We start from the raw sequence: 26902 nt of genomic DNA, 5'->3' as shown, positions 1-26902 counted from the left end.
ACTGCTTTCATTATTCAACACCCCCTTAACGTCCTTAAATTCTATAGTCAGCAATTGCTGATATACATTCTGCTTACTGTACATTTCTCAACTTCACTGTTGATCTTCATCTATTAAACTCCCTTGTCAAATCTACAATCCTGATTAAACTCAACACTCTGCCTACTCTGCACCTATGCAGCTAAATGTGGCTGAAGAAAATCCACACCCCACTGACTGGTTTCACTTTAAATTCATGAGGACAACCCTCTAGAGGGCTCTTAATGTTGCTCCAGCAATTCTCATCTCTCCTACTAAAACAGTCTGTTTTTCACTAGCTTATTCCCAACTGCAAACCATCATGCTGTTGTGTCTCTCAGGGTAAAAAGCAACACAATTCATTCTCTTGAAACTACCACCACATATCTATGCTTCCTTTTGCAACAAAGCCTGAACGAGTTTCGTTCTTGCTATCTCTAATTCCTCCCCATCCATTCTCTCTTCATCTATTAATCTGGCTTTCTGGAATGATTTTTTCTAAATCATTCCCAGGAAACTGCTCAGCTGAGTCACCAGTGGCCATCTCCTTACTAAAGTCTATAGTGAATTCCCAGTCATCATCTCATTTGACCTATTAGCAGAATCTAACAGCATTGATTACTCTGTTTTCCTTGATATACTCTCTTCTTTTGGCTTCCAAGATATCTTATCTTCTGGGTTTTTTTTTTTTTTAACCTTTGTAATTGATTTCTCTTTCTTAGCCTCTTTTGGTGACTGCATCTCTTGTCTGAAGCCTATTATAATAGTGACCAGGGTTCAGTCTCCATCCTCTCTTCTGATAGAGACCTACTCCATTACTGAGCTCAACTGGTCATATGGCTTTAAATGCCATCGATATATGGTATATATCCAAAGTAATGTCATTCAACCATGAAAAAGCAGGACATCCTGCCATTTGCAATACCACAGATAAAAGTTGAGCACATTATGATAAATCACATAAAGAAAGATAAATACTATATATACTATCACATTTATGAAATCCAAAAAAGCCACACTCATAAAAACAGAGAGTAAAATGGAGGTTACAAAGAATGGGGAAGGGGGGCAGATAGGACTGATACTGTCTAAGGGTACTAACTGAACTTTTGAGAAGTAAGCACTAGAAATCTAATGTACAAGATAGTGAATACAAATACTATTATATTATAAGCAAACTTGCTAAGAGGCTACAACTTTTCAGCCGCCAAAAAAAAAAAAAAAAAAAAAAAAAAACATAATGTGCTAGAGATGCTAAATACCACTACAATGGCCTATCAATTTAGTATACTGTGCACCTTAAATGTACACATTATATATCAAATACATTCCAATTAAAAATCTTAACATCTATATATAACTACCAAAAATATATGCTACAACTGCAAATTTGTACTTTTGATCCAGACTACTTTTTTAAACTCCAGACTTGAGAGCCAGCTATCTTCCCAGACTCTCCATTTGACAAACAGACAAAACTTAATACATCCAAAACCTAACTCCTAAATTTATTCCCCCCAAACTTACTGCACCTACACTGACCTCCCCTTCTCTCATGCCCCGCATGGACTTCATTAGGATATTTAGTTGGTTCAACATCAAAAACAACCAGAACTTACAAGTTTCTACCACCATCCCTGCTACCACCCTGATCTAGCAACTACCATCTATTTTTGGTAAGGGCAAGTGCCTCCTAAACTTCCAACTTGTCAGCCTGTACTCAACATAACAGCCACAGTGATCTTTTTACTAAGTAAGATCATGCTACCCCTCCACTCAAAGTCATCCACTAACTCATCTTCTCATACATAATCAAAGCCAAAGCAATTATAATGGCCTGCAGGGTTCTACATGATTTACACCCTCACTGCTTCACCCACTTCCTGTCCTGTCACCTTCCTGCCTGCTTACTGAACTCACTTACAGCCAAACTGTCTGCCCCGCTTTTCAAAGAAAATTCGCATTGCTTACTCCATTTTCCTAGAACCCTCTTTCTCAGATGTCCTCATGGCTAAAACCCTTCCAACTTTTTATACAAAAGTAATCAATTATAATAAAGCACACCCAGATCTCTCTATTAAAAATTGCAACCCTGGCCAACAGCACTCCCAATCTCCCTGTATTTTTTACAGGGCTTAGCATCCTCTAATATAAAATTTAGCTATTTATTGTTTATAATTTCTCCATCTTCCCCTGCTAGATAAAATATAAGCTCCAACAGGGCAAAGATATTTGTCTCCTTTATAGGCTGATGTATCCTGAGTGTCTAGGAGAGAGCCTAGCACAAAGGAGACATCCCATAAATATTTCAGGAGTGAATAAAATATTTCTTGAATACCAACCATATATCAAGTACAGTCTAATTACATATTGCTGGATAAAAAAGTTAAAAGTTCCTACCTCAATCTTCTATAACTACACAATTCCAAAGTCTGACAGTATAGAAACCATGACTAATTCTTTTTTCCTTATGCACTCTCAAGGAGTATGCTGTAAATATTTATTAAGAATAGGTAGTGAAAAGATTAAATCATAAATCAGTTTATACTCAAAAATATTAGCTGAAACTAAGCTAATACAGTGTCTTTAAAGTTGCAGTCTTATTAAAATGATTAAATTTATTTAAAATGACCTCATGCTACTGCCTTGTCATTGAGAAAATATTATTCTTCAAAATAACTTTAGTAAGAATCTAGAGATTAAAATCCTTCCTAATGTACCATATCTCACATATTAAACTAAACATAAAAATAATTGAAATATTTCTCTTTAACTGAAAATAGTTTTTCTTGGCATTTAAAAAAGCAGTGTTCCTCAACATATTCTATTTCAGTAAGTGATTCATTTTATAATTTGTAGTTGTATTTTCATGGAAATTTAATTTATTTGTAATAATTTTGGGTCCAATTACTTCTCCTGAGTTACTGACCTAAAGTAATGGAAAGAAGGAACACTTCCTTAAGAATGATGACTGCAATGCAAATGAAATAAACACATAAGCTACTGCTTTTAGCTTGAGATTCTTTATAATTTACTTACTAAGTATTAGCAGTCAATTAAAACTGCTTTCCAATAGCAATTTAATGCTCCCATATGGAAAGGATATTTTAAAATAATATGAAAATCCTACAAAATGGATTATTTTAACAGGGATTTGCTTTATCAATATATATCAGAGATTTTAAAAAGGGGGTGTAAGAAAAAATTTGTCAATTCATCAAGTTGACATTTGAATAAAAAATTAATAATCATCTCTTTACGTAAAATGCTGAGCCTTTAGTATTCATCACTCAAAAAGCATGAGTAATCGTTTTCTCTCAATATCTGTATCTTATACTATTTTTCACACTGCACCTATGAAACTATACTCAATTCAAACTTTCAAACAGAAACATCAATGAAGTCATTGACAAAGACGTTAATATTTACCTACTGGGACTCAATCATGAATCAGCAATTAATAATTTGCAAATAGTCCATTTGATTAATGATCAAATGTCTACTATTATTATTCAACATAATATACATTCATATGGCCTATTTGTTGGAATAAACTTCAAACTAGACTGGAAGAAAAAGGGACTTTCGTCACATACAAGTTGCCTTCTCTGACCACTACCAGACCTACCTATAACATGAATCTTTATATTGAAACCTGTCTTCTCACATAGTTGTTAGATGAAATAATGCATCTAGTGCTGTTAGATACTGTGAACTATACACAATCCTGAAATATCAGAGAGTAGCATATGCCACTTTTTCTGAGCTATCCTGTATAACCAGAAACAAATGGAGTAGGACTATTAGGTGTTTAAACTTCTATTACCTTATAGTCTCTTTCCCATCTCCAATTACTAATTTTGGTTTTATCACACTATAATAAACTCATACGGTTTAAGTCCTTCCAGAGGAAAACAGACATATACTATTTTAAAAAACCAAGAATCATCCTTAAACTTTTCACAGATTTTTACCCATATGTTTCATTGAACACTGCAGTATTTGTAGCAGATGTGGTATTGTGTCCTCCTGGCTTCATGTGGGAATGTGCCTTGCTGTGTGCTAGAATGCAAGAAAGGCTCTGGAGAAAACTAAGAAATCCGTAGCATGCACAGTCACTATAAAGACTTTTGGTTATTTAGTTCATTTGACCACGTACGTACCTTGCCCAGTAATTCTCCCAATGTGACATCTTCATGATTGAGAACCCATTTCTTATCCTAGAGCAAAGAAAGAGAACAATAGTTTTAGCCCAAGAAAGAGTGCATTTCTCTTGAGTGTAAGATCCATTTGAGGCAGTGGGCAAGAGAATTAAGGGGTATTTCATTCAGACCATTAAATCAACAGCATTCTCACAAGTCGTGACTTCAAGAGGTTATGAAACGGGTTTAAGAAATGTTACTAAAAAAAAAAGGGGGGGGTGCCTGGGGGGCTCAGTGGGTTAAGCCGCTGCCTTCGGCTCAGGTCATGATCTCAGGGTCCTAGGATCGAGTCCCGCATCAGGCTCTCTGCTCAGCAGGAAGCCTGCTTCCTCCTCTCTCTCTCTCTCTCTATGCCTACCTCTCTGCCTACTTGTGATCTCTCTCTGTCAGATAAATAAATAAAATCTTAAAAAAAAAAAGAAATGTTACTAAACAAGAGGATTTTAAAATCGACATTACTGCTAACTTCTATCAGAAATCTCAGCCTTCAAAATGGTAGTATCCTTGTAACTAGAACATAGCACGCATTTTCCTCCCACCATAAAATTTGGCTATCATTTACTTCATCATTTCATAACAGTTGTGTCCTAAGTTCATGAGAGAATATCACTGTACAGTGCAAAATGTCCAATTCCCACTTGAGCATCTAAGATAACATTACTAAGAGCTAATCTTCCACATGTAAACTGGTCACAAGTTATAGGTGTCTATGACACTCACTACATGCAGTTTCCTCACCTTTCCCAACTACATTCTTGTAGTATAATAAAGCAACAAGTATCAACTACAATATCACTAGGATACACAAGATTAGTAATACAAACATGCCATTATAAAAGAATATCCTATTATCTCAAGAACTAACTACTACATAGGACTACTTTATCATCTAAAAAATCTCAACTAGGAAACTACACAATAACATAAGGTTAAAAGAGGACATGATTTTTTTTTTTAAAAGAAAACAGAAAAGTAATGAAGGAAGAAAGGAGAGAGGAAGAAATGAAAGAAAAAAGGAAAGGAAAAACATGGGCGGGGGGAAGAGAGAAGAAAAAAAGTTCTGGGATAATATATTTCTATATATAAATATTTCTCTCTATATATTTCTATATATAAACTTATTTTCTATAAATAAGTTTATTTTTTTATTAAATGTTAAAGTGTAGCATTCCCCCATTATACAGACTGAAATCTAATATGATCTATGGAATGACTTACAACAATTAATCACGTATCTTCAAGTAAAAATATACCCTAACTTTAGTTTAAAAATATTCTGGACAGCCATTTGAAGCACTTTACCTTCTGGAACACTGTAAAACATATATGACTGCCACCCTCTACTAGGTCAACAAAGAGAACCACATTGACTTTTTTAAATAATATTTTACATGTACAGTCTTTCAATCTAAATACAGAGCTAGAGTTAAAAATGACCTGGAGACCAGGACAATAGTTTCTTTTCTTTTCTTTTTTTTTAAGATTTTATTTATTTATTTGTCAGAGATCAGAAGTAGGCAGAGAGGCAGGCAGAGAAAGAGAGGGAAGCAGGCTCCCCGCTGAGCAGAGAGCCCAATGCAGGGCTCAATCCCAGGACCCTGGGATCATGACCTGAACTGAAGGAAGAGGCTTTACCCCACTAAGCCACCCAGGCACTCCAGAAAATAGCTTCTTGACCAAGAGAGTAAGCAAAGATTTTTAGGACACAAAAAGCACTAACTATAGAGAAGAAACAACTGTAATTCATCAAAATTATAGACATGTTTTCTTCCAAAGGCCATCATTTGATAAATGAAACAGCAAACTACATCTGGGAAAACATTTTTGCATTACATCTATTTAACAAATAACTGTGTAGAGGATTCATACCTCAGGAAAAAGTTGAGAAACAACTGAATTTTAAGAAATTGGTTACAAATAATCTACAATAGCCAAATTAAGTAAATAGCCCCAGTGTCTACAGGCTGATAAATGGATAAAGAAGATAAACAAATGAACAAATAAATAAATAAGTGCTCTATTAATAAATGTTTATGTGATATATCTCAGACACAGACAAACACACAAACACACACACACTCTGGAATATTATTCACCATAAGAAAGAATAATCTCTTGCTATTTGTAACAACATGGATGGAGCTTGAGAGTATCATGCTAAGCATCATAAGTCAGAGAAAGACAAATACCATATGAATGCACTCATCTGTGGGATTTAAGAAACAAAAGAAACAAGCAAAGGGAAAAGTAAGAGACAAATCAAGTAACAGTCTCTTAACTATAGAGAACAAACTGATGGCTATCAGTGTGGAGATGGGTAGAAGGATGGGTGAAATAGGTGATGGGGATTAAGGAGTGCACGTGTGATGAGCACTGTGTGTTATATGTAAGTCCTGAATCACTAAACTGTATACCTGCAATTAATATTACACTGTATGTTACCTGGAATTTAAATAAAAACTTCAAAAAATAAGTTGGATAAAAAATTTGAAAGAGGATGGACAAATAGTAAGTACATCAAAATATGTTTGATAATATTAGTCAGTGACATACAACTATAAACCACAATAAGGTGCCAATATGAAATATGAATAATTAAAAATATAGCAGAATATGAAAGAATACGAAAATTAAGAAGATGAACAGCATCAGGAGATTGTGAGGGTAGGGAGCAACTGGAGTACTCATACACCGTTGGTAAGGACATAAAATGGTACAGCATTTTGGAAGACAATTTGGCAGTGGCTTACGAAGCTCAACATACACATCAAGATGAGAATCGAGAAACAAATTTTGGTGTAGTCAGGCAATTAGTTATTATTCACCAATAAATAGGAATTTATTCCAAATACATAAAACAGAGCATTTGCACAATATTTGGCCAAGCTACTACAGCCAAAGAAACATTATACACAGGCAGACATAATGAGTTGCTTTATATAAATTGTTAGAAGTGGACTACATATCTGTAATGCTATAAACAGAGCAGTGGTTGCCTGAGGCAAAGATTGGAGAAGATGGACAGCCAAGAAGTAATTCTGAGGGGTTTAGGGAAATATTCAGTTTATTGGTATTTCAATGAACTAAACATTTAAAACCTATACGTTTTGCTATATGTAAAGTATTTCCATTAGGCTGATTTTTAAAAATGAGAAATGTAAAAAAGGACATATTGCAAAAATGCTACCCTTCATTTGAGTAGCATTTCTTGGTTTAATTTCCACACCACATATTTTACCAAAAGTACACTACCAAAAGAATGCAATCTGTCAGGCAGAAGAGTTATTATTTTAAATTGCAAAACTGATTTATTGAAAACTTTTCATTTCAAAGAGTGGTAAGGAGGATCCCACCAACAATCCCCCTGCAAAACATTGAAAAACCTGGATAAAATTTAAAAACAAAAGCAAAAAAAGCCCCAAACTGTTATTCAAGAGGACTGAAAAGCTAGGGAAATAGTAAGAACTGAGAACCTAAATTTAGGTTAAGAAAAGACCAAAAGTAAAAAAAAAAAAAAAAAAATGTGGGCAAGACGGCAGAGGAGTAAGAGACCAAAATATCATCAGGTCCCAGAAGTTCACCTAGATAGTTATCAAAGCCATATCCACACCCTGTCTCTAATAGTAAAACTTACAAGTCTTAGGGACTAAGAGAAAATCTTGAAAGCAGCTTGGGTCAAGAAGTCTATAACATACAATGGTAGAAATACTAGATTGGCAGCAAATTTATCCAAGGAGACCTGGCAGGCCAGAAAGAACTATCATGATATAATCAGAATACTAAATGAGAATTGGTAGCCAAGAATACTATATCCGCTAGGCTGTCATTGAAAATAGAAGAAGAGATAAAAAGCTTTCAGAACAAACAAAAATTAAAAGAATTTGCAGGGGCGCCTGGGTGGCTCAGTGGGTTAAAGCCTCTGCCTTCAGCTCAGGTCATGATCCCAGGGGCCTGGGATCGAGCCCTGCATAGGGCTCTCTGCTCAGCAGGGAGTTTGCTTACCCCTTCCCTCTCTCTCTGCCTGCTTTTCTGCCTACTTGTGATCTCTGTCTGTCAAATAAATAAATAAAATCTTTAAAAAAAAAAAAAAAAAAGAATTTGCAAACACCAAACCAGCCCTACAGGAAATATTGAAAGGGGTCCTCTAAGCAAAGAGAGAGCCTAAAAGTAACAGACCAGAAAGGAACAGAGACAATATACAGTAACGGTCACCTTATAGACTATACACTGTCACTAAATTCATATCTTTCAATAGTTACCCTGAATGTAAATGGGTTAAATGTCCAATCAAAAGACACAGGGTATCAAGAATGGATAAAAAACAAGATCCATCAATATGCTGTCTATAAGAAACTCATTTTAGAATCAAAGGCATCTCCAGATTTAAAGTGAGGGTGTGGAAAACAACTTACCATGCTAATGGACATCAAAAGAAAGCTGAGGTGGCAATCCTTATATCAGATAGATTAGATTTTAAGCCAAAGACTATAATAAGAGATGAGGAAGGACACTATATCATACTTAAGGGGTCTGTCCAATAAGATCTAACAATTTTAAATATCTATGAGCCTAACATGGGAGCAGCCAATTATATAAAGCAATTAACAACAAAATCAAAGAAACACATCAACAATAATACAATAACAGTAGGGGACTTAACCATGCCACTTACTGAAATGGAAAGATCATCCGAGCAAAAGATCAACAAGGAAATAAAGGCTGTAAACGACACACTGGAGCAGATGGACATCACAGGTATATTCAGAACATTCCATCCTAAAGCAACAGAATACACATTCTTCTCTAGTGCACATGGAACATTCTCCAGAACAGATCACATCCTGAGTCACAAATCAGGTCTCAACCAGTACCAAAAGACTGGGACCATTCCCTGCATATTTTCAGAGCAAAATGCTCTGAAACTAGAACTCAATCACAAGAGGAAAGTTGGAAAGAACCGAAATACATGAAGGCTAAAGAGCATCCTACTAAAGAATGAATGGGTCAACCAGGAAATTAAAGAAGAACTGAAAAAATTCATGGAAACAAATGAAAATGAAAACACAACTGTTCAAAATCATTGGGACACAGCAAGGGCAGTCCTGAAAGTATATAGTGATACAAGCCTTTCTCAAGAAACAAGAAAGGTCTCAAGTATACAACTTAACCCTACACCTAAAGGAGCTGAAGAAAGAAAAGCAAAGAAAGGCTAAACCCAGCAAGAGAAGATAAATAAAACAGATCAGTGGAACTAGGGCTGATTCTTTAAAAGAATTAAAAAGATTGATAAACCCTTTCCCAGACTTATCAAGAAGAAAAGAGAAAGGACCCAAATTAATAAAATCATGAAGGAAAGAGGAGAGATCACAACCAACAATAAAGAAATACAATTATAAGAACATATTATGAGCAATTATACAACAGAAAACTTGACAATCTGGAAGAAATGGATGCATTCCTAGAGACATATAAACTACCAAAACTGAACTAGGAAGAAATAAAAACCTGAATAGACCCATAACCAGTAAGGAGGCTGAAGCAGTCATCAAAAATCTCCCTGCAAACAAGAGGTCAGGGCCAGACGGCTTCCCATGGAAATTCTACCAAACATTTAAAGAAGAATTAATACCTATTCTCCTGAAACTGTTCCAAAAAATAGAAATGGAAGGAAAACTTCGAAACTCATTTGATGAGGCCAGCATTATCTTGATCCTAAAATCTGAAAAAGACTCCATCAATAAAAGGGGATATCCTTGATGAACAAAATTCTTGATGAACATGGATGCAAAAATTCTCACCAAAATACTAGCCAATAGGATCCAACAGTACATTGAAAGGATTATTCACCCTGACTAACTGGGATTTATTCCAGAGCTGTAAAATCAAAAATCGGAACAAAATATAAAATGGTAGTCATAAAATCCAAACACACCAATAATTATGTTAGATATAAATTATCTAAATATACCATTTAAAAGACAAATTTTTTAAAAGAATCTTAAAAAGGAGACAATTATATGCTTTCTTAAGAAACTCACCATAACTTTAATGATACAGGTATCTCAAAAGGATAGGAATAGATATAAAATGCAAACATAAATCATAAGAAAGCTAGAACACCTAGTAGTGTCAGAGGAAAATCATGTAATGATAAAATGGATAGAGGAAAATCATGTAATGATAAAATGTCAATTCACTGAGAAAATGTCATTGTCCTAAAAGTCTATGCTTCAACCACCAATACTTCAAAATGAAGGACATGGACAGAATTGCAAGAATAATTTCACAATTATAGTTGGGGATATTAAAACTCCTCTCTCAGTAATAGACAGTAGAGAGAAAAGCAGCATGGGTATAAAATAACTGAATAATACTACCAACCAAGGGGATCAAATTGTTATTTATAGTGAAACTTTGATTTATAATAGAGCAGAAGAATAAACTCTGCAAATGCGTAAGGAAAATACACCAAGCTAAGTCATATCATAAACCTGGATCACAGACCAAACCTTAAGAAATGTAAAAGAAATGAGGTCATACAAGTTATGTTCTTTGACAACAAAATTTAACAGAAATCCGTAACAAAGTTGTTTCCAAGTACTTGGAAATTAAATAGGACACATTTTAAAATGATTCATGGGTGAAAGAAAAAGTCTTAAGCAATTCTAATTTACAGCTAGGTAAGCTAAACTAATTAGATGACTTGGGTAAGCTTAACAAATTTAGTTTACAGAATGTTCAGTTTACATTTGAGTTCCTTATCTTATGTTGGTTAATATTTGGTGTGAGTATTGTTTGTATTGACCTCACCCTGAACCTCTTATGTTCTATTCTGGAATATATAGCTGTGCATCAACTATCTCTAGTTTAAGATTTATGACACAATATGCCTCTGGAATTCATCCTCATTATTAAGAAAGGAGATGTTTTATCTCTGGGAAGAACCAATGCACTCTAGCAGTAATATCCATAGTATCCATATTCTTTAAGTTTAATATTATTAAAATAAAATAGCTTTCAATTTTTTTTCCACAAAATCCAACAGAATGCACTTTTATCTATTTCTAAACAGCTGATTTAAGACTTACCATATACAAAGTAAAAATTACAATGACAATGATTGTTAGGAAAGTATTTCAATGTCTCATTAAAAATCTTTGAAGGGGGGCATCTGGGTGGCTCAGTGGGTTAAAGCCTCTGCCTTCAGCTCAGGTCATGATCCCAGGTCCTGGCATGGAGCCCTGCATGAGGCTCTCTGCTCAATGGGAAGCCTGCTTCCCCCCTCCCTCTCTGCCTGCTTGTAATCTCTATCAAATAAATAAATAAAATCTTAAAAAAAAAATCTTTCAAGGGTAATACTTTTTAAACATTGAATTGTTTAAATACTCAAGACACTTGAAAGTTGCCTAATATTCTCATTAATTCTATTTTCTCAGGTATGGTGTGATTTTATAACATATTCAAGCAAATGAAAAGCCAAATTTTCTGTGAATGTGAAAAATATTTATAAATCACACTTTAAGAAAAGTGCTAATAACTTAAAGAAATATGAGTTTTGTTTTTTTGTTTTTGTTTTTGTTTTTACTCAAAATTAGTTATAAGAAATGAAGTGAACTAGCCAGGGTTAATTTCATGTTTTACATAAAAATTTCAGAGTGGTACAGAGTGGTAAGAAGAATAAAAGTTTAAATAAAACAAAAAATAGTAGAAAGTCCCTTAACAGTTAAGCCAATCTTTGCACCATATCCTTCAACAGAATACCACTAAAATTCTATTTGCTAAGTAAAACCTTGTTTCTTATTTCTCAGAAAAACTTCTGGCTTTCAAAACTTAACTAGTAAATATGGACAAAAGGTAGAAGGAGATGTTGAAATGTAAGGAAGGAAGCACTATTGATTAAAAAGTTTCACAAAGTGAATTACAGGGAAAGAATTTTCTGAAGCACAATGAGGTTAGAATTCATAACCGAGTCATCAGGTAATTTCCAAATCCATTCCTTATATTAGAGTGAATCTTTACATATCAATCTTTCATGAAATGAAACATATTATAATTAATATTATGATAGGCAAAGTATATTTAACCCAGTTTATATTGGCATAATATAAACTTGAAAGTTTATTCAATAGACTTATTATAGCTTACTGCTTCAAACTTCATCCATTCTAGCCCCAGAACAGCAAAAATTAACTGACTTTAGATTCATCATGTTTTCTTTTCCTTTCCTGAAAGGGACCACAAACAAATGGTGAACTGGAGAGTAAAAAATAGAAATATACACTACTGGTTATTTACCCCAAAGATACATATGTAGTGAAAAGAAGGGTCATCTGTACCCCAATGTTCATAGCAGTGATGGCCACAGTCACCAAACTGTGGAAAGAGCCAAGATGCTTTTCAACAGACAAATGGATAAGGAAGATATGGTCCATATATACAATGGAATATTATGCCTCCATCAGAAAGGATGAATACCCAACTTTTGCATCAACATGGATGGAACTGGAGGAGATTATGCTGAGTGAAATAAGTCAAGCAGAGACAGTCAATTATCATATGGTTTCACTTACTTGTGGAGCATAAGGAATAACATGGAGGGCATTAGGAGAAGAAAAGGAAAAGTGAGTTGGGGTAAATCAGAGGGGGAGACAAACCACGAGAGACTGTGGACTCTAAGAAACAAACTGAGGGTTTGGGTGGGGAGGAGGGTGGAGGGATGGGTGAGCCTGGTGGTGGGTATTAAGGAGGGCACATATTGCATGGAGCACTGGATGGGGTGCATGGACAATGAATCTTGGAACACTGAAAAAAATTTAAAAAAACCAACCAAACAAACAAAAAACAAATACACATCTGAGATGCTATTCAAAGCTAGTCTGCCCCTACCATAACAGTAAGACAATAAAATGTAAATACATTCTTTTGGAAGAAAGCATATCTCCTGAAGAGAGCAGAGCAGTCAAGAGGTCTGGTCTAGGTCACACTGTATATCAATCAGCTCCCTCTAGTCAAAGAGACTATTAGGAAAGATTTTTCCAGGACTCACTTGTGGCACTGTGTAACACAACAAGAAGATACGAAACAATCTGGAATATACCATCCTATGCTAGCTTACTAAAAGAAAGCCAAAACAGTGAAATAGTATTCTGGATAAAGAATGGAAGCTGAGAGACTGCACAGAGCCCAATCCCAAATACATCCTATTGTATACATATGTACAGGGAGTTATGCTAAAAATTCAAAGCTAAGTGAATTCAGAGATAAACTAAATATAGGACTTATTCTCAGGGATTAATACTTAAGCATATGGAAAGTAGAATCTAAGAGAGAATTATGAATAGTATGGAGCTTGAACACTGAGGTATGTGTGGTCAATATAAAGAAGATGGTTAAAAAAGGCTTCACAGAACAGGTAGAAAGGTCTCCCAGATTTCCCAAAATAACTTTGCCTTAGCTTTCTATAAGCTACTAAATAAGGAAAACCATAAAGCTCTTGCTTTAGATGGTCAGAAGTCAAAAGTAGTGTTCGTGGGGGAAGAAAACTGTATGCTACCTCACAGCAGGCTTTAAAGAGAAAAAAAGACTAAATTAAAGCCGTTTGGGGTAGAAAAATGAGACGAAGTGGTGTCTGTGTATCTGTACATGAGTGAAGCGTAGAGGTTGGCCAGAAATACCCATGTTTCTACTACCTATGGTTGTTGATTGTCCTATCTACCAATACCAGCCTTCTTTTCTCCAGACTCTCCTCAAACTGAAGTGTTTGTTTTTACTAGTTCACTTCCAAATTTTCTACCATGCAGTGGTCTCTGCAACAGGTACTAAGCCATTCCCCACCCCTTTTTTAGAGAGGGAAACAGAAAGAAAAGGTGGTGGGGAGGGAAAGAGAGAATCTTGAACAGGCTTCACACCCAGTGCAGAGCCCACTGTGAGGCTTGGTCTCACAACCCTGAGATCATGACCTGAGCCAAAATCAAGAGTCTGATGCTTAAGAAACTACACCGCCCCTCCCAAGCCACCACTTCAATGGAACTCAATGTTACAACTACACTGCAGGGGAAAAATGCAAGACTGGGGAGGAATATAGTCCTGGAATTTTAAGATACAACACCCAAAGCATATGTGTATATTCCATTAAACCCTTTTAAATGGTGGTTAAGTTCCATACATTTGATACAGTACTGATAATCACTGCTAGCACTGCTTCTCTAGGAAAGCGCATTTCAAAAAATGAAATAGAAATAAACTTTTAGAGTACACTGTTCAAAATGTTATTTAAAATGTCATATGAGAAATATAGAAGATGATAAAGACTCCGAAAAAAAGAAGCCATATTTTGCTAGAGAAGTCACAGAAAGCTTCACAAAAGTAGAATTTGAGATAACCTTGACCATAAATATAATTCTGATATACTAAAATTAGAAAACATATGCAGCAAAAGCATAGAAAGAAGTGGGAATCTCCTAGAGATTAAATACACCATTATGATAAAAGTCAAGAAATCTTAAAAGGGAACAGTATTGGATGAAAAACTAAAAATATACTTTCTGACCAAACCATGGTGTTTTAAATGCCAAGCCATCCAGTATTCACTTAATCTCATAACCAGGAGTCCCTAAACTTTTTCTTTTTTCTATTGTGTACCCCATTAATTATTTTTTTAAATGTGAGCATTTGCTCTACTATACCAATATATAATATTTACTATACAGCATCCTCAAAAAGAGAAATTAAAATGATATAGGTACTGGACAAATTGGTGTAAATACAATGCTTCCTGCTCCTTTCCACTAAGTACAACTGTAAACCATGGAGATAATGTGAGGAACAGTGAAAGAACTTTGAAAGGTGGTGAGAGAAGTGAATTGCTTTGGGATCCCAGGAGTGGGGGCGGAGGTGGAGGGGATAACACAGCAGGGTGTCTTGTCTCATCTACACAACAGAAGGAGGCTTAACTTTCAACCTAGCAACCGAAGGCAGTCCAGGTAAACCCATTCTTCTTCTCCAGGATGAAAAGGTAGTCCTCCCCCATACCAGGTAAACTTAGTACCAATAGCAGGCAGATGGATTGGAAGGTCTGCTCACAGTAAATTGCCAGAAGAAATGCTCTCTTTCTGTCTGGTCCTGAGACTCCCCTGCCTTGTGAAAGAATACTGAGGTGGCCCCAAAGCACTACCAATACAGACCTGAGCACAACAAGCAGCCAAACCTGTAAAGTCTCTTTGTTCCTATGTTCTCCCCCAACCAAGATACCAAGATAACTGTGCTGTACTTTCAAGGAAAACGCCACCACAAAAAGTAGCCTTACCTGCAAAGCCTCTTTGTCCCCACAGACCTAAGACTTCTAGCTCTTGCCCAGACACAGGCAGCTGAGGACACTGACAGAAGAGAATCCCACAAGCACCCAGCTCAGACAGTGCACTGTATTCTCTACAGGCAGGGAAATACTGACAAGCAAAGCTCATGTGCCTGACACTCCCTTCTCCCACAGGGAAACATCTGGCAGCCCAGCCTACAGAAACTCTTTCCACCCAAACACAGCACTAAAGGAGCAAGTGGGAACCAGATAAACCAGCAAACCAAAAAACACTTAAAAAGACTGAAAATTAAGCCATCATTGAAACCACAGTTCACAAAAATGGGCCAAGATCTGCATGTTAAACTTAAACTTATGTGACTGCCTGAAAAGAATAAATGATTTAAGTAGGACCCAGAGTCTCCTAACAAAATAGATTAAATGTCCAGGGTACAATAAAAAATCATCTATCACACAGATATATACGAAAATTACAACCTGAATGAGAAAAGGCAGTCAACTAACACTAACGTATCAATACATCAGATGTTGTAATTTTGTTAAGGATTTTAAAGCAGCCATAACCAATCATAACCAATCATAAATTCTCCTGAAACAAATGGAAACGCAGATTATCTCAGCAATAGAAAACAAAGTTATAAAAGAGAAATGAATGGAAATTATAACATTAAAAAGTAACAAAAATAAACTCACTGAATAGACTCAATAGTAAAATGGAAAAAAAAAAAAACAGAATATAATCCCTGAATTTGAGGGTAGATCAACAGAATTTACTCAATTTAAACAAAGAGATAATATGTTAGAAAAAAATTAACAGAACCTCAGGGACCTGTGGGACAATTAGAAAAGATCAAATATTTGTGCCATCAGAGTTCCAAAAGGAGAGGAGAAAGAGTGGGATTGAAGACTATTCAAAGAAATAATGTCTGGAAATTTCCCAAATTTGGTCAAAGATGCAAATCTACAAATTTAAGAAGCTGAAAGAAACTTACCTACAATAAACCCAAAGAAATTCAAGCTAAGACATATCATAATTAACTTTCTGAAAATTAAAAAACTTGAAAGCAGCTAGAAGGAGAAGACATTACTTACAGGGAATACCCATTTGAATAGGAGACATTTCTCTTCTGAAACTATGAAGTTCAAAAGCAAGTGGCACAGTGTTTTTCAAGTGTTGAAAAAAAAAAAGAACTGTCAACTGCCACTGAGTGTGGCAAAACTATCTTTTAAGGATGAAAGGAACATAAACATATCTCAGATGAAGCAATACTCAAAGGACACAGTCAACCATAAACCTAAGAAGAGTTGTAATATTTTCTTCCTACACCTCCATGAATTAATTGTTCTGTATATCCCAGAAACTCCAATGGGGCAGACACTGCAGACAGTACAGAAGGTTAATCAGGATAGGAGAGACATAATAAAAGTGGTTTGTAGGACGACTCTACCTTGTTTACCTTTCTCAACTCTTTATGAGGAAAGAGTTCACAGAGCAGGTCAGTATCACTACATTCCTGATTATCTCCACAGTCATGATGATGAGCCTTAGCTCAACTACTCGAATGTTTAAAAGTTACTGAGTAATGTTAGCCCATATGCCTGAAGTGGCAGCCACAATAAACACGTTGTCAGCATGTTTAGTCCTGCTGTGCACTCGGTGCCTGGTTTTCGGTCCTCACGTGGCAGTCCTCATGTGGCAGGTGTGGCATGTGGTTTTCGGTCCTCACATGGCCGCTCATGTGGCAGGTGTGTGATTAGCTACCTCTAAAAACTCTGGACTCCAAGACTCAAAGAGGATTTCCTGAGAAATGGCATATCACAAATGACTCTGTAGTTTGTAGGCAGAAAGGAAGACATGAACATATAATTGCAGCATAAGTAAGGGAAGTAAGCCTGTGTCAGAGCTCCCCTTTGCTGTTCCTGTTGTTCTTGCATATGTCCTTCACTGGGATAAATCTTAGCCTTGAGTATAACTTTCGATTAAGTTATAGGAATCTTTCCAGTGAATCAGTGAACTAATAGGTGGTAGTGCAACTATGAAGACAAGAACCAAGATGCCCTTCAGTGGGTGAATGGTTAAGGCAGATGTGGTCCGTATACACAATGGAGTATTATGCCTCCATCAGAAAGGATGAATACCCAACTTTTGATGGACGGAACTAGAAGAGATTATGCTGAGTGAAATAAGTCAAGCAGAGAGTCAATTATCATATGGTTTCGCTTATTTGTGGAAGGAAAATACAATTGTGGAACGAAATAACATGGAGGACATGGGGAGATGGAGATGAGACGGGAGTTCGGGGAAACTGTAGGGGGAGATGAACAATGAGAGACTATGGACTCTGAAAAACAATCAGGGTTTTGGAGGGGCATGGGGTAGGAGGTTGGGTGAGCCTGGTGGTGGGTATTATGGAGGGCACGAATTGCATGGAGCACTGGGTATGGTGCATAAACAATGAATTCTGGAACACTAAAAAGAAATTAAAAAAAAAAAAAAAAGACACTATGCAGTTAAGAGAGGGATTACCAAGATAGCATATGACAGAAGCCATGCTAGAACCTACATCTTTCTGATTCTAAAGGCTGTGTTATTTCTAACAGATTACACAGCCTCCCACCACCTACCAAATTAGAATAATTTAAAACAATGCCCGTGACTCAAATTCAGAGATCAACTATCATGCAATTAATAGTTTTAATTAACTGAAACACAATGAGCCATACCTTCTATTTCAATTTTCAAGTTCTGGTCCTAAAAAGATTTGAATGGTGGTTGATGTACTTTGTGTTCAGCAAATAAGTCCTATATAAATCAGTTCTGGACTGCTCTTCGTTCACTGGTTTTACTGGATTATAATCTAATTTAAAGCTTTATATTTTGCACATTCACAATTTTGTCATCAAAAACATTACAATAAAACTTTGAAGTTGTAATCAAGTAAAATGGCTTTATATAAATAGCTGGCAGAATTATGAATCAATTTTGTATAATCTTTATATAATTTACAACCTAAAAATGGAACTCATACTTCAGTCTCCGGACCACTAATTAGGACTAGATAATATATGACAAATATTCCATCCATTCTCCTGTAATGACTCTGTACCAGTTGTTCTGTAAGATTTAAGGAAATCTTTTAAATAGCAATCAATGAAATTAAGCCATTATTATAGAATTTCCCACTTTCATGAAAACACTATTCTTATAAACCCTCCATCTTTGCACATGAATAGGTGTAATAGTAGGCATGAACTATAAAAATAACTGGAAATAAATCCTAATTACAGCTTTAAAATGTTAAAACCTAAATTGTAGAATTACTCTGGCCTCACAAAAGTAGCTATTTAAAATGAAGTGAACAAAGTACAAAATACGCCATTTCTCCTTCGTTCACCTGCAGAAGACAACGAAGCACAGTCTGCCTGGGCTGCAGGGGACTAATTGCACTTACTGGTGCACTGCCACAGGGTGCAGATGGTCATTATTTATTATGCACACCAATCCCTGCCAAATCTCTCTGGAATGGCTGTGCATTTCTTTCCAAAGGTATCCTTTTAAAGGATTTTATAGACATACAGGAACATATTTAAAATTAGATCTCAAACAGGTAAGTCAGAGTAATTAGTGTGATGTAAATTAATATTTCTTTTGACTTTTGTTTAGTTCTCTATGAAGAAAACCCACCTACAGAAGCCCCTTATAATACTGCAGAAGGATCTTCTCTATCCCTATAGTGACGTTGCATTTATTTTAGTGCAACATTTTCACTTTTCAATTTGATTGATAATTCTGACTTAAGCAAATACAAAACAACTTGCTAATATTACAACCTATATCGTAGCTTTAGCCAATATAATGTAGGTCCAACTTTTGAATTTAGCTACCAGAAATAGTGGAGATGTAAAGTTTTTTTTTTTTATCCATACCATGGTCAAAAGGATGGGAGTAATCATCCAATGTAATAGTTTTTTTGCTTGTTTGTTTTTGTTTTTGTTTTTAAGGCAAACATTTAAATAACAGACTTTAGGTTTTAAATATTCAGAGTGAAAAAATTTTTAAGTAGATAGATTTCTGAATACATTAACATGATATTTTAGAGCTTTTTATTCTGAAGCCACAAACCTATCATCTTAGAATAATTAACAAAATGCCACAATACAGAACATAAAATGATTGTCGGAGTCTATAATTTTTCTACTATTCATACTGAGAAATAATTGATATCTCTATTTTTCTTCCATACACAAGTTTTCAGTCTGCTTCATTACCTGCTTAGCCTGCTAAGCACATTTGTTCCACTTTAACTCTCAGCCATAGCTTATTTTTAGAGTCCAAGGATTACTCAAAATGTGTTCAGCTTTGTCACTGAAGTTATCAGGGTTATGTTGGAGTAAAAATCCTTATTGACATGTATGCAAAGTAGTCTGAATGTATGAAGTCCATTTAAGAAGCAATTGAATATTTGTTTAAATGCTCCATAAATTAATAAATAATCCAGAAGTTGTTTCCCCCCAAATTATTTTTATTTAGGAAAGACTTACTTTATCACCTTAGAAAATATTTCATTACTTGTGCAAATTACATGAAATAGTTTTTTTATGTGTATCATATACTTTTATCTTGTCTTTCTAAAGAGACTTTTATTTCCTTTTAAAATTCATGTCTATTCAATCTCTTTACTTATATAATAAACTTTTATCTACCAGCATACCATTATGGGGGGGGAGGCTGTACAACTCTCAATACATATATTAATTTCCTAATTCCATTTTCATTCATCTTGACTTTAGAAGATTTCATTTTTCTTGACTAAAACTCTCCGAGCCAACAGTTACACCCTCCTGAGGAAGAAGTATAGTTGGTCTAAGTGAAAAAATGCTGATACAGACCCTTTTCAGGTTCTGGAAACTGAGTAAATGAAAAGAATCAACTAGAAAAATAGGCAGGTTCAACTTAGCCTATCAAATTCCTATAAGAAATAACTTACTATTCATCTGGACTATATACATTTATCCTTTTTACCAATGGAATTCAGTTTAACAAACAATGTGAGAGGAATAAAAATTCCTTACTATTAGAGCAAAGTACAGATTCTGCTCTCAGGAGTTTATTATCCAGTAAGAATAGGAGATGGGAAATTAGGGAGTAACTTTATGTCTAGAAAATAAAAAAGATGAGACTTCTAGGCTTTTAAGTTTTAGCATCTATGCTCATTCCTACCTACCCTGACACACTTTGGCCATTAGTTAGATATGGTCACTGTCAGACTCACCAAAAAAAAAAAAAAAAAGAGGACTCAAATAGAAACGAAAGAGGACAAAGGACAAGCAACATCACATAAATACAAAGAATTATAATAGTACACACAACTATATGCCAGCAAGTCAGACAATCTAGAAGAAATGGATAAATTCCTAGAAACAAACCATCCACCAAAACTGTATCAGGAAGAAACAGAAATTCGAATAAACCTGTTACTAGCAAGGACACTGAATCGATAATAAAAAAACTAACCAACAAAAGTCTAGGACCACCTGGTGTCACAAATGAATTCTACCAAGCATTTTAAAAAGGGGTTAATACTGATTCTATTTCAAAAAAGTAGAAGAGCAGGGAAAACTTCCCAATTCTTTCTATAAGAAGATGAGGTATCTATCAGGTGGGTCTGGATTTCTTCCCAGTAGCTAACTAGAAAGGAGGAGACATGTCCTTGAGTTCAAGTAGGTCAGGGTCTTACTCATAGGGACCACTCTCCACCCTGTACGTGTGGCAACCTCATAAGAAAGAGGTATGCAAGAAGCAACACTTGCCTTTCCCCAAGGTGTACATGGTGTGGTCCTTCTGTAGGGTCAGTGCATTTACCCCTGGAACCTGAAACTGGCAAAAAGCTACTGAGTGGCACTGAGGACAATTCCATGGGATTTATCAGAACCTTCTTTGGTATCTCTGATGGCTAAGGAAACAGATTTTGGCAACGCAGCATGAGCCTTCTGTGCTATGCAATGGCTAAGAGAAGGCTGTGGAGGCAAACTGCTTGGTCTTTAAATACAGCTGTGCGATTTTCATCAACTTTGCCTCTTTGAGCCTCAGTTTCCTTATCTACAAAATTATGATTAAAACAGTTGTTGCCATAATATTGGTGGGTTTTTTGTTTGTTTGTTTTATTCATTCTTTTTTTTTAATTGGGTCCTTTTTTTCTTTTTTAAGAATTTTTAAATTTATTTGACAGGAGAGAGAGATCACAAGGAGGCAGAGAGACAGGCAGGGGGTAGCAGGAAGGAGGCTCCCTGCTGAGTAGAGAGCCCAATGCGGGGCTCAATCCCAGGACCCTGAGATCATGACCTGAGCTGAAGGCAGAGGCTTAACCCACTAAGCCACCCAGGCGCCCTGTTTTATTCATTCTTTAACAGAGAGACAAAGAGCACAAGTAGGCAGAGCTGTAGGGGAGAAGCAGGGTCCTTACGGAGCTTTGAGTCTGATGCCGGCTTGATCCCAGGACACTGGGATCATGACCTGAGCCGAGGGCAGACACTTAACTGACTGAGCCAAACAGGTGCCCCTATACTGGTGATTCTAATTATTAAATGAAATTTCTATAAAGTGCTCAGCAAAGTACCTAACATACAGTAAGTGCTTACTGAACATTAAGCATCCTTTTTACTCATGAACCCTCAAACCTTTGGCAGGAGAAGAGCCCATTATCTCTTGCACCCATCTACCCCAAGCACCATGTCTTTCCTTTTCAGGGAACTATTATACTGCTCAAATCATTCCTTCCTTCCTGCTTCCCACAAGTATTTTTTTGAGTATCTATTCAGTAATAGTTGTTGTGTGAGGCATTGGCTGAAGAAGGTGAAAGAAGCAAAGCCCCTCTTCTTGAGGACAGGAAAAAAATAAAAACAAGTTTTCAAATTAACAACAACAAAAAAAAAGGACACACAACACAAATACTAAGACAGAAAATAGAAGTGGAGGTAACCATTTAGATAGAATAGCATTTAAGCAGAGACTGAAACAGGTGAAGACACAGGGAAGAATATACCAGATAGAAGTAAGAGCTGGGACAAAGACTCCAAGATGTGGAAAAAGGGTGTTAAGTTCAAGAAGAAGAGCTCATATTCATCCCTTGAGTTCCAGACTTGAATATATTATTATCTACTTGGTGTCTCTATTTGAATGTCTAACAGTATCTCAAACTAATTATTTTCATAACAGAACACTCTATTCCCATCTCCACCAGTTAAATGTATTTCTCTCATAGAATTCTCCATTTCAGGAACTATTATCCATCCAGTTTCTCAAACAAAAAATCTTAAGAGTCATTCCTAAGTCTTTTCTCTGCCTCACTCCCCATATACAATCCAACAGAAAATGTTGGCTTTACTTCCAACGGATAACACATGTACTTTCTGTCCATTTCTACTCCCACCACTCAACACCAAGCAACATTATTTCTTCCCGAGACCCCTATAAATGTCTTGATTTCTTTTTTCTAGCATTCTCTCATATATATTCTGAATGCATGAGGAGAGTTTTCAGGAATTTTTTAGTGTGATTAAGAACCTGTCATTCCTCTTATTAAAATCCTCCAAAGTGTCCCATTGGTCTTAGATTAAATACAAACTCTTTTCAACAGGATACTAGGGCATGATCTTGTTCCTACAGATCTCTATTCTGACTCTCTCCTTCGAGGGTTTCTTTTTGTTCTTTATTACAGACTAAGCCTTTGGTTATCATTCATTTTGAACCTCTGTACATTTTTAGTACAAAGTAATTTTATCTGGAACTTATTTCTATAAATTCTTTTATAGATGGACCAATTTTCATCCTCCAGGTCTTTGACTCAATTTTTATCTCCTCAGAGAAAATTTACCTGACCATCCTATGTAAAATGGATTTCCAAAGATAGTGCTATATATATTAGATCATGAACATTTGTGGGGCCTAGTATCACATGTCTAAACATGTAAAAGTATTTATCAAGTCAACTGTTAAATAAGGTTGTATTTATACATGGACAAAGATACGTCCCTAAGAAGCTAGAAAGTCAAATATTTACTTCTACAGAGGTCTGCCCTAGAACATGGCAGCACAGTGGAAGTCTATTCCAGGCCTGGAGAAAAGCTTGCCCTTTTCTCTTCCTACTCATAATCCCATCACACTCAAGGAGTCAGCATGTGTATGCCTATACACTCCCCATCTTTAAAACCCAAGCTGCATCTGTATGTCCAGTGAATAATCACCTGTTGGCCACACTTCAGGTAGTCTACCCTGAGAAAATGGACCTGAGTCAGAGGTCTGTGCAGGCCATAGAAGTGGGCTAGGGTTGCTGAGACAAGGAAGCTGAAACCCAGAGACTCTGAGGGGCATGTATGCCAGGGACTATGAACTCTTCAACTAGTGGAGTGCTAAAGTGGGGTTACAGTGAGAGCTGTGTGAACTCTTCTGGGTCTAAGGATGACATCACTTCTTTTCTTTTTTTATTTTCTATAATTATATCTTAACATTTTTCCCCCTTTTCTGTATCTCCTCCCTCTAGAAGATAAGTTGCACACTCATAGGGGATTTGTCTGTCCTGCAATGTCTGATAAACACATGGTGGGTATTTAATAACTACCTACTGCATCCTACTTCTTACAGTGATATAGCATGAAAATACAACAACCAGCCTACATTATAACATGGGATTTATGTTGTTTATCCAAAAGCCTTAATGATTTCATAAAACAGTAAGATAAAGACTGAGGATCTAGCACATATAGTACATATGCTAAAAATTTAAGTCCTTGATCTCTTTGAATCTGATCATGTGGTAAAATACTTTGGCATGTGTAACAACAGATGTGTTAAGAAGCTACACTGAAATTATTCTTATTATGTGAAACAAAAACACTTAGAATAACTTGTATTTAAAGAAAAATAAAGGTCAAATAGTTCCTTAGCTGCCAGTTACAGGTATCCCAATAACATGTTGGTTGTTATAATTTGAAAGTAATAAAACCTTCATTTCATTACAGTATCAAATCAAAGAAAATCTTCCTAACATACTCTGAAACCAAACCACGGGTTTCCAAGAAAGGAAGGAAATACCAAAACTCTCAAGCCAATTATACTTCACCACAATTACTCAACTATTAAGATAAACAAAAGGAATTAGTTCCAGTAAAAGGATTTTGTTTGGCAAAAAGGCTAAAAGCCAACTCTGAGATATCTTTATATTCTTTATGAAAGCCAGAATCTAATGCCTACTTTTAAACTTCTGGTGGCACAAACACAAAGCCATAAAGCAGAATAAGGAAACAAATTCTGAGTCAAAAATACACAAGGGTATATAGCTGAATAAAACAATCTTTCTCATAGGTGAAGGTCTCTATCCAGGAATGATTTCCAGCAAGCCCACTTCAGTACCCCAAAAGCTCCACCAAGACATAAAGAAAAAAAACTGTAATCTGAATATATTTATAAAACTGATTTTTTTCTCTCCCCTTATTCCCAAAATTACTAACTTGATGTAATATTTCTCTATTATATAACAAAGACTAAAAGAATGTTGGTTCATTTCTATTTTAAGCTGGTCTTTGAAGATCTATATATAGGTATTTTGAATTTATTTCTACAACTGAAAACACAGACACTATAAAATTTATGCTATATTATATAGGACTATAAAATACCATTACTGGAGGGAGGAAGCAAGATGGCAGAGAGGTAGGAGACTGAAATAGCATTAGGTCCCAGGAGTTAAGCTAGATAGTTACCAAACCATTCTTAACACCTACAAACTCAACAGGAGACAGAAGAGAAGAAGAGCAACAATTCTAGGAACAGAAAATTAAACACTTTCTGAAAGGTAGGACATACAGGGAAGTGAAACTGAAGCTTCTGGGAAGAAAGACCGCAAGAGGAGGGGCTGAATCCCAGCAAGTGATGGAGCAGCAGAACACAAAATCAGAACTTTTAGAAGTCTGCTCCACTGAGGGATGTCACTCCAGAGGCTAAGCAGGGGTAGAGCCCTCACAGTGACAGTGTGGTCTCAGGACTCACAGGGTAACAGAAAGACCAGGGGTGTCTGGGTGTGGCAGAACTCCCAGGTATCGGAGCAGGCAAGCCAGCTACAGAGACAGATCTGAGGAGTGAGCTTTCAGATCAGGGTTACTTTAAACCATGATCCAAGGCACAGTCAGGACACTGCTCTTCAAGCAGTGGCACACAAGTGGCAGATCTGGAGAGACCCCCTCCAACCTCCTCCAGGAGGAGTGTCTCAGGAGCATAATGCAGGAATCTGCTGGGTTTGAAGACTCCAAATGGGCTGTACACCAGAGATAGAAATGCTTGTTCAGGGGCCGAGTGAACACAGAGTGCAACTGGAGACCAGGGAGACAGGAGGGACTAACTGCTCTTCTCTGAGGGCACACTGAGGAGTGGGGCTCCAAGCTCTTGGCTCCTCCCACCTGGAGACTGGGAGGCGGCCATTTTCATTCCCATCCTCCAAATCTCTACAGAAAAAAATCTCTATGGAAAGCATTGAGGGAACAAAACCTCCCCAGAGCCAGAGCAGATTACTTAGCCTGGTCCCTGACAAGGGCGGCACAATTCCACCTGGGGCAAAGACATTGGAGAATTATGGCAACAGGCCCCTCCCCAAGAAGATCAGCAAAAACATCTAGCCAAGACCAAGTTCACTGATCAGTGAGAACTACAGAACTCCAGAGCTGCAGAAAGCAACACAAAGAATTCATGTTTTTTTTCCCATGATCCTTTAGTCTTGCAAAGTTAAATTTCTTTAATTTAATTTTTTTCTTATTCTATTTTTTAACTGTTCCTCTTTTCTCTTTTACGTTGTTTAACTATTTTATCTTATCAATAACTTCATAAAAAGATCTTTTTAAATTTTCATTGTTATACTTTATCCCTTCATTGTATTTACCTTATTTTTTGTATACATACAGGTTTTTTGTCTTTAAAATTCTGGGATACAATTTCTTCAGATAGATCAAAATATACCCTAAATCTAGCTCCAGCCTGATCACATCCTCTCCTCTATTTTTTTTTTCCAACCAACTTCTCTAAACAGTTCCTTTTTTAGAATCTTTTTCAATTTTCTTCTTAACAGTCATATTCCAACCCTTCATCATGTTTACCCTTATTTTTGTATATATATAGAAGTTTTTCTTTCTTTGAATTTTGGGAGGTAGTTTCTTCTAAGAGATCAGAATACACCCCAAAATCAGGTTGGTGGCTCTGTTCTATTCACCAGTCTAAATATATGATTTTTTTATTCCCCCCCAATTCCTCCCCCTAATTTTGGGTCTCTTCTGATTTTGTTAGCGTATATTTTTCTGGGGTCTTTGCCACCCTTTTAGTATT

The 26902-nt window shown here is 36.1% G+C and overlaps 1 protein-coding gene across 5 annotated transcripts in view; it reads right to left on the bottom strand.

Moving 5' to 3' along the window:
- Positions 1 to 26902, bottom strand: part of FER (FER tyrosine kinase) — a 483097-nt gene that overhangs the window by 173504 nt on the left and 282691 nt on the right. For all 5 annotated transcript variants that reach the window (XM_059175617.1, XM_059175616.1, XM_059175619.1 and 2 more), the window contains one exon: positions 4182 to 4238. In XM_059175617.1, coding sequence (XP_059031600.1) covers positions 4182 to 4238 — 57 coding nt within the window. Of the gene's footprint in view, positions 1 to 4181; positions 4239 to 26902 lie in introns of those variants that run through there.

This window comes from Mustela lutreola, chromosome 5, assembly GCF_030435805.1.
Source record: "Mustela lutreola isolate mMusLut2 chromosome 5, mMusLut2.pri, whole genome shotgun sequence".
NCBI lineage: Eukaryota > Metazoa > Chordata > Mammalia > Carnivora > Mustelidae > Mustela > Mustela lutreola.
This window is presented reverse-complemented; position numbering and strand designations above follow the sequence as displayed.